At 42.0% G+C, this 9,078-nt stretch overlaps 1 protein-coding gene across 1 annotated transcript in view; it reads right to left on the bottom strand.

The window, feature by feature from the left end:
• Window positions 1-1,164: 1,164 nt before the first annotated feature.
• The window catches only part of LOC136856267 (oxidative stress-responsive serine-rich protein 1-like), an 8,273-nt gene continuing 359 nt past the window's right edge, over window positions 1,165-9,078 (bottom strand). The window contains 2 exon segments of the mRNA XM_067133960.1: window positions 1,165-1,487; window positions 1,490-2,294. Coding sequence (XP_066990061.1) covers window positions 1,279-1,487; window positions 1,490-2,294 — 1,014 coding nt within the window. The 3' untranslated portion in view covers window positions 1,165-1,278.

Raw genomic sequence — 9,078 nt, 5'->3', positions numbered from 1 at the left:
CAAAGGTATGATTCTCAATAATATAACATTTTTTCTGCATCAGTAACCAGTGCCAATTACAAACCAGTGTACTACTATTCTTTGAAGACTAACTGTTAAATGAAAGGAAGAAGTATATCTTAGTTTTACCAGACCACTGAGCTGATTAACAGCTCTCCTAGGGCTGGCCCAAAGGATTAGACTTATTTTATGTGGCTAAGGACCAATTGGTTACTTAGCAATGGGACCTACAGCTTATTGTGGAATCCAAACCACCTTATAGTGAGAAATGAATTTCTATCCCCAGAAATAAATTCCTCGAACTCTTCATCAGCCGGCAATTGAACTCCGTCGATTGACAGTCTGCAGCTCTACCGACTCACCCAACGAAGAGCTAATTGTTAAATGAACTTCCTGTCCTTTGCAGAGGCTATAATTTCAAAACAGACTGTATTCTGTAGCTACCACAGTAACCTGGGAATGAAACGAATGAAAGTGTCGAACATTACCATTGAAAAATAGAAGAAAAATTTTCCTGATATGTATATTTATGTGTATCTACAGTATATATATCGTCTTGTTAATACCAGAGTCGTCAGCAGGTGCCAGGAAAGATTGCAAGCTCATGTAGAAGACAATCGTTTCTTCACTCCAAATCTAAATTTTAATTTTCAGTGTAAGGGAGCTGGGGTTTCGGTAATACATGTACACGTTCGGTTTACTTCGGTACTCCAAATGTCAGGCAGGGCAGCCGGTCGAATTTACCCCACCGCCAAATCAGAGTCCTTCAAAGAAGACTGCTTACCCCATATAAAAATGGGTATAAAAGCACGTTAAAACGAAGAAGAGTATTGGACTAATTATAATTACACCACAATTCACTCGACATTTTAATGCTATCACTTCCGAAGAGAATACCTTCAGTGGATTATTGTATTTTAGTAACTTAAAACTGACACCAATTGCTCAACGGGAAATCACACGATCGTAAAAGTTACTTAAACTGTAAGTGGCAAAAACCTTTGGAAGCCTTCTTCAGTAAGACTACAGGGGAAAACTAGCATTTGAAAATAAGGCTTATTCTATGAAAAAAAAAAACCCAATTGACAAAAAAATGCTGAACAACACTTCCAGCACCAAGTAACACAAAGGATTACAATGAAAGGAAAAAATTGATACAAAAGGTTAATGATGCAATTATATAAATCATATACAATATATATATATATATATATATATATATATATATATATATATATATATATGTATGATAGACTGTAACCTAAGTATAAAATGCTTTCATGTATACATCATTTCTGCCATGTGAGACATTTTCTTTGGGAGGTACAGAAAATTATCTAGGTACGCGGCCAGCTCGTCCATCGTGACGTCCTCGTAGTCCGGGCTGCGCGCCTGCTGGGAGCACGAGCGGTAGACGGCGGTCTCCGAGTTCTCCGACAGCGACAGACTCTTCAGATCTGGCAGCTCGCCTTCCGGCAGCTGTCTCGGCACCTTCGCTTGTACAGGGCCCTCCGGGACTTGGGCTGCCCGCGGTGCTTACATCCGTGGGGCGAGAACTAGAGCTTCTTGGTCGGAACACTACTTCTAATATCACTACAAAGGCTACCGCTCTGCGACACGCTCGCGAAGTCTTCCGACACCGTCTTTTTGTTAAGGGACTCGAACACACACGACTTAGGAACTTCGAAAGTACTCAGAGAATTTTTCCCTCTCTTCAAAGGAGAAACATCGTTAAGCAAACTGGAGACCTCGCACGTTTCGGAGACCCTCTTGCCCTCGGGCAAATCCTTGCCACCGCAACCATCTTTGGAAGAACTAACTGAACTGGATACGACTCCGGAGGAACTCCCACTCCGCACTTCCGAGCCGTACTTGACGCCGAGGACAGCCAGCTTGCTCTTTCTCAACAACGGCTTCTTTTTGGCAGGAGACGGCTGCAGGTTAGCGAGCGAGTACTCTAAGAACGGAGGATGCTTTCCCACCCGCAAGCCACGACAATCTCGCGTCTGGGGAGCGCGGGGCTCGCTACGCTGACGCGCACAGCCTTCGCAAGTGATGTCGCTGAGGGTGGCCTCACTCTCCTTCCCATTCTCCTGATCGTTCTTGACTTCTTTGAGGATCTGGACAACCTCCTCCCTTGAGAGGGAGAAGCTTATAGCGTTCAGGGACAGACTGAGGCTCTTCACTGGGAGCAGAGGAGGCACACAGTGCAAAGCAGGGTTGGAGATGGATTTATTTTCTCCCACTTTCTCTTCTACCCTGACAATATCCTCACCCTTGCTTACTGATGCCATCTGGAACGACGAGAGAAAATGGGTTACTTTAAACATTTTGGAAGTTACAAGTAAGTACCAACTGAGATAATTTTAGTGAATGGAAAAAGAATGGGACAAAAATTATATTCCATTCTTAAAAAATATACCAATACCTAACAATATACAGTAAAAATATATTAAACAGCTTCTGCAAATGATATTTTCATAATAAAATTAATTTTCATATATACTTACCAAGTAATTACAAGGCTAGTGTTTTTAACTCGCACGGCAACTTTTTAAATAATTCACGGTGGCACCTCTGTTTTGTGTAGGTGACAGCCCCCACCCACTATTGGGGAACACGGGAAACAACCTGGCAGATAAGCTCAATTTGTTTGTGCCCTTATGTCCACAAGAGGGGAAGAGGGCGGGCTCTGATTCTGTAATTGCCTGGTAGGTTTATATGAAACTTAATTTTATTATGAATATTGCTGAATCCTCACACTGAATGGAGGTGGGATACATGGGCATATTCTCCTCCAAAACATTAAGGCCTGGTAATGACTTTGAAGTAGAAAATTTGCCAGCACTGAGTGCAACGCTTGTTGTTTCCTTGCCTGGTAAGAGAGCTACTGCAGGTGAACACTGCCTGTGTTTGGTGCTCGTCTTAATCCGTAGTGGGAGCTTTGCTGCAGAAGAAAAGCCTGATGGCTAGCCATGCTACAAAAGGTGCCCTTGGCCTGGGCAGTACCAGAATTAAAAAAACAACCAGACGCTGTCACCTACTATGAAAACACTTATAAAAAACAACTCAACCTATCCACTAAGACTGGTACATTGTACCCCCAGGCTCCCCAAAACTTGAAAACCCTACACCAAGGTGAAGAGACAGTAGGAGAAACAGAGTGCTTCCTATAATTCCTCACCCAATACATTGCCATCCAGATAATGTTCCCAAGATACTGCAATCCCCGTACACTGTTTCCACTTCCTTCAGATAGTGAGAGGGGAAAATAACCTGCACTTCCAACAGGTTGATTGAATAATGGAAGTCAGGAACATATGCCTGAAAGCCAAAGAGGCTGACACCGCTCTGATATCATGAGCTTTCACTTTAAAATTTGGTCAAACATCTGCCTGGATCTGGGAATGTGCCTCTGAAAGCATTCTTTGACAGAAGATGAGATTGGTTCTTCTCCGAACACCAGGGGTTACTGGATGGACCCCTGATCTTTTCTGTTCTCTTCAGATAGTGTCTAAGAGCTCTGACTGGAGCCAGTCTCCCATCTTCTTGAAGGACTTCTTAGAAGACGAAAAAAGTACCATCTTGGGAAGTCTTGTTCCGTCATTCGGTTGATTCCTCATTAAAAAGGTCGACGCAGGCGATGATGGGGCAGGTGGGGTGAAAAATGTGGGAAGCAGCATAAGCTGAAGGAGGCGCAGGTTCTTGGTCAACCTCTTCCTCCTCTGAGGAGACCAGGGACAGGATAACACCCCTGAGAAGTCTTGGGAGTGGAAGGAGCTTTCTTTAACAACGCCATATTTTGGGCTAACTGCCACTTAATAGAAGCCAGAGTAGGCTCGTCATGGTCCAAAGGTGAAGGAGACGGTGGTGCAGGTCTTAACTGGAGGAGTTGAAGGAGACCGCGGTCTCTGAGCGAGGAAAGAGAAGATGGGTGCCTGGGAGTGGGCGCTTGGAGCTAGGAAAGCGGCGCCAGACGTTTGGGAGCAGACGTCAAGCGCTTATGAGCTGCTGCTGGGCGCCTGGGAGCCAGGTGTGGATGCTCAGGTGAGAAGGCCTCCAGACTGTCCCGTGTAGACAGAAGTGGACACTGATGGACGGTCAGAGACAGAAGGGTGTGGCCAACACAAGAAGGCTGGGGACTGCTAGTAGACTTCTTATACCACTTAACAGGTAGCAGATCTGGACAGCGACCAACACCCTCGGAAGGGCGCTTAAGCAGTCGGGAAGGGTCAAGGACCTGTTTGTGGTGCCTCCTGTCCACACCGTAGTCATCAGAGGAGCTTGAGGATAAATGCTGAATATCCAAAGACACGCCTTTCCAATAGCTCTCTGCCAACACCTGGGACTGTGCAACAGGAGCGGCAGTGGGGGCGACTACCTGTGGACAAAACCCACTGGCCTCCCTTGGACTTTGGGTATGTCTTCTCCCAGGTTTAGGGGAGCAGGGCAGGGACCTCAGTCTAGGAGAACTGGAACCGGCGGGACGGAAAGCCACCTCCTCCGCTGACACTGCACTGTCACTCGTCACTTTATCGGAGAACACTTCATCCATTATCGCTTAAAGTGACTCTCCTAACTCTGCCACTGTACTTGCTACAAGGCTAATTTTCTTACCAAAGCTGGATTCGAGACTGGAAATGGAATCAGGGTTGGAAGCAAGGGAGCCAGGCACGGGAGTAGGAGGTTGAATAGTGGGAGGGCAAGGAATAGGATACAGTAGGAACAGGAATAACCTGTAAACTAGGTTTAGGCGTAGCTTCTACACTATGAGAACGTCTTTCAGCTCTAAAAGCCGCTTTCCTCTTCCTATCTCTCTAATTTGTCTGTGTGAGACTTTAGAATTTTCCATTGTTTACAATGCCATGAGGAACATTCACTGCAAGTTTTCTCAATGTTATGCTCTTGCCTCCTACATTTACTACAGACTGGAAGAGGATCATAACAAGCTTTTGTGAGCCTAGTCTTGCAGCCTTCGCTGCAATAGCGAATACTCGAACTGCTAGAATCTGACATAATTCAGAAAAAAAACTAGGGAACTACTCAAAATGTGATGATAAACTATCAATGGCCTGCTGCGCAAGCAGAACAAGGTAATTGTACTTCACGAAAATCCGCAAAGACAACTAAAAAAACAATAAAAAAAAAAAGCAGCTGCAAATGGCACTGATGTGTGTACCAGAGCCGGCAGAAACAAACTGACCTTACCTGCCAGGTTGTTCCCTGTGTTCCCTGATAGTTGGCGGGGCCTGTCACCTACACAAAACAGAAGAAGCACTACCGCGAATTTTTTAAAAAGTTACCACGCAAGTTATAAACATTAGCCTTGTAATCACTTGGTAAGTTGCTTATATGAAAACATTGTTTTCAACACAATTATCTTGAAAAACAGCAATTTCCAAAAAAGATCTTACTGGTAATACACAACCTTCACTCCATTGCATAGAAAAATGACAAAACATGCCTAATATGGGGAAATTATTTGGGCACCAGTACAGAGAGACAGTGGAACCTTGGTTCAAATATGCCTCCCTTCTCAAACAATTCTGCTCTCAAATATACTGAGTAAAACAAAAAAGGGGCCCTACTGTTGAACATATCTTCTCTTCTGAAACAACTAATGGCAGTTTGATGGAATGTATACCACGGTTCGGAACCTGTACGAGACGTGTCCCTCTTTCGTGCTTGCTGATAGGAAGGGCGAGTGGGGCAGTTTACCTGTGGCTCTTTTTCGGTGCATAATTACGCTAAAATTCGTTGTAAACGTTCATGTTTTTAATACGCTGTCATCATTATAATATGTTGTACTTATTAAATAAGTTACCCTGGGGTCGAAGAAGGGGAGTGATAGCAGCAAACCAAAAATAAAAGTGGTAAGAGCCACAATTGAGGTGAAAATATCTGACAGCAAAACATGAGTGAGGTTCACGTGTCTGATCTTGCCATGTTTCTGGTATGCCAAAGCCTACAATCTGCATCACACTAAAAAACAGAGGCTATCAAAGGAGTTGATGTTGCAAAAGGGGTCAGAGTACTTGAAAAACAAAGACCATACACAACTGAGGAGGTAGAAAAATTGTTGTTGACCTGGATAAACAAAAAATAGCTGGCTGATGATAGTGTTTGTGGGGACACCTTCAATGAAAAAGCAAAGCAGCTGCACGCTGACATCGCAAACAAACCCTGGAACAAGTGCTGACACAAGGCAGTGATGCCTTCAGGGCTAGTAAAGGTTGCTTTGGAAAGTTTAACAAGAGAAGTGACACACTAGTGCAGTCAGGCATTGGGAGGCTGCCAGTTCTAACAAAAATGCTATAGGTAAATTTATTAGCAAAATTTAAGGAGTACGTACAGAAAATGCCAAAGAGGACCTACATCATTCACAAAATACTACCAGAACACAAGTCAAAGAAGGACAGGCGAACTTTATTGTCGTATGCGAGTACAATTAGGGAGTAAAATTAAGCCTTTGCTTGTGTATCGCTCTGAAAACCAGACAAAAATAAGGGAAGCAGTTGGTAACGGCACTTTCATGTGTGTGCCTCTTGTAAAAATGAAATGGCCGTAGGTTTAAAAATGCACATTGCAATACTGGGTGCCGGCCCTCAAGTTACGGAAGCATTAAAGGCCTTCCCTTGTAACTGCAATTACTGTTAAAACATTTGGTAGGTAAACCACCACCATCACAGTAACTGTAACACCTTTGCACTAGAAATTTTCTGAAATTCACGTCTTTGTCTACTATGTAAATACAAAAATATCCTTTGATCATCTCTCAATGGTGGATCAAGTAGGAAGAATTTCTTGGGTTAATGGTAAACTAAAGTATCCCTTTTGGCAACAAGGTAAAACCTATGCATACCTAAGGTTTATATGACTCTATACAGTGGAGAAATTGGCACTCACAGGAAATGGAGGAGATTTTGCAAAAGTGAGAACGTACAATGCTAAGGTTTAGAGTAAGTTGTGGTGAGGAAGGGGTATTCAGCAGGGAGAGATAAAAAAAAAAACAGAGATGGTTTGGATATGTAACAAGAACAGATAAGGAAGAGTTGGCCAGAAAAGGTGTAGACATGGAAACAGCACAACAAAGGTCATTAAGGAGGCCCTCAAAATTATGCTAAAAGGTGGAGTCAGTGACCTGACCAAATGGAAATTTAGGCATAATGTGCAACTGACTAAGGAGAGAGGAGAGATTTCATTTCATATGTAACGAGGAATATTATGTTTTATCTCCTGGTATTGCGACCCTATCATATATGCGAAATATTTGCTTATCTCTAAAGTTTCATAGCAATAGCAACCCATGCCAGTATCATCTTTAATGAAATTGTGATGTGACACTCCAAATTTTAAAATGTAGGCAATAACTAAGTGTCTCTGGACAGGATGTTGGCGAAACAGACACCCACCGAGCCACAGCCAGGTCCAAAAAGTTCGTTACCTCATGTTTCCATGAAAAAGGACTACCCTTCTGAACTAGCCCACTCCTCACCGTCTTCCACGCGCCAAAAAGTCCTCGATGAAGGTACTGTGACGTTAACTATTCATTATTCTATTCATTCGTCTTTCATATTTTTCATTGTTTTGTAAAACTATTGTTATTCTTTATAAAATGTATTTTTGTTAATATTTTTAGGGGTATGAAACGGATTAACTGGAGTTTGCTCCACTTTATGAATAACTGATTCATGATATATTTTGGAAATGGTAATAGTATAAATATTTGCCTAGGCCTACTTAAGTATACTGACTGAAGCAGTATGATACTACGATACTTCAATTCCTGGAAAGTCAGCTGTCATAATTCCCATCCATATATGGGCCAAGTGAATAAGCTGTGTATTTACCAAGAAAATAAGAAAGTTTGCATAATTTTTTAAAGGCTATTGTTAATTTTGTTGGCGTTCCACTTCAAGTTCTTGCAATATTGAAAAGCTCTCGTGCAAGTTTTTTAAGCTTTCCATCATGTAATAAATGCACAGTGTTTTCACCCACTAAAAAATGTCAAAAACTTATGAATTCTGACTCAAACTCGATTTTAAAACCCAATATTTTGAAAAGATGGCTGCCTTATTTGCAAGAATAGCAGACTGGTAAGTTTTAGGCACCCTAAGTCAGGTTAGGTTAGGTTATACCCCTTTGACAGGACTTGTGATACTTTGTCCTTTATAATAATTGTGACTGATGCTAGGAAAGGTCGTTTATGCATTTCAGACCATTCCAGTGGGTGTGGTTTACTCAGTTCTGGTTCTCCCCTGAATAAGATGGTTTCACATTGGGATTCCCCATTGTTTATACAGTTGGGAAAGACAAAATCAAGTGGTTTGCACCAAAAAGAATGGCCACAGATGCAAAAATGATGTGGAGAAACAGAAAAATATGTATTTTAGGCTATTAATTAAAGTATTATAATATTACCACGATTTAAAATAAGGAAAATATGTATATACCCAAGATTGTAATATTAAATTGAGTAAAAAATCAGGTTGTAGGCCTCTAATTCTCTCTGCCAGTGAATTGTGAATATGAATTGTGGATCATTTCACATCAGGCTAATGATATTTCACAATAAAATAGGCCTATTTTCTTGAGCCCAATTTGCCCACTGAACAAAGCTAAGCTTTGCCTTACCTACTTTATAAATTATTTCTTGCAATTGCAAATTTGGATTAGCGATAGTTAGATCTAGCTTTGGGCATTTTTTAAAATTTAGGCCTGGCCATTAATAAGGAGAGAGAGAGAGAGAGAGAATTCTTGCAATTGCAAATTAGGCATAGCCTTGGTCAGACCTAGCCTATTATTTCAATTTATATAAGAGGGAGAGAGAGAGAGCTCCAGATTGTCCTAGCTTGTTACGGCAGTTTTATAATTTAGGCCTGGCCAGAAAAAGGAGAGAGAGAGAGAGAGAGAGAGAGAAGGTGTAGAGAGAGAGAGAGAGAGGGTGTGAGAGTGAGTGAGAGTGACCTCGCAAATTTTCATTTGCACCAATCAGTTCCTGCTTTCATCACGTCCATAATTACCCTTAAAATCACAACCTTTAATTAATGTCATGAAAATAACGCGCAAAACGAACAA

Source organism: Macrobrachium rosenbergii, chromosome 35, assembly GCF_040412425.1.
Source record: "Macrobrachium rosenbergii isolate ZJJX-2024 chromosome 35, ASM4041242v1, whole genome shotgun sequence".
Taxonomy (NCBI): Eukaryota; Metazoa; Arthropoda; class Malacostraca; order Decapoda; family Palaemonidae; genus Macrobrachium; species Macrobrachium rosenbergii.
This window is presented reverse-complemented; position numbering and strand designations above follow the sequence as displayed.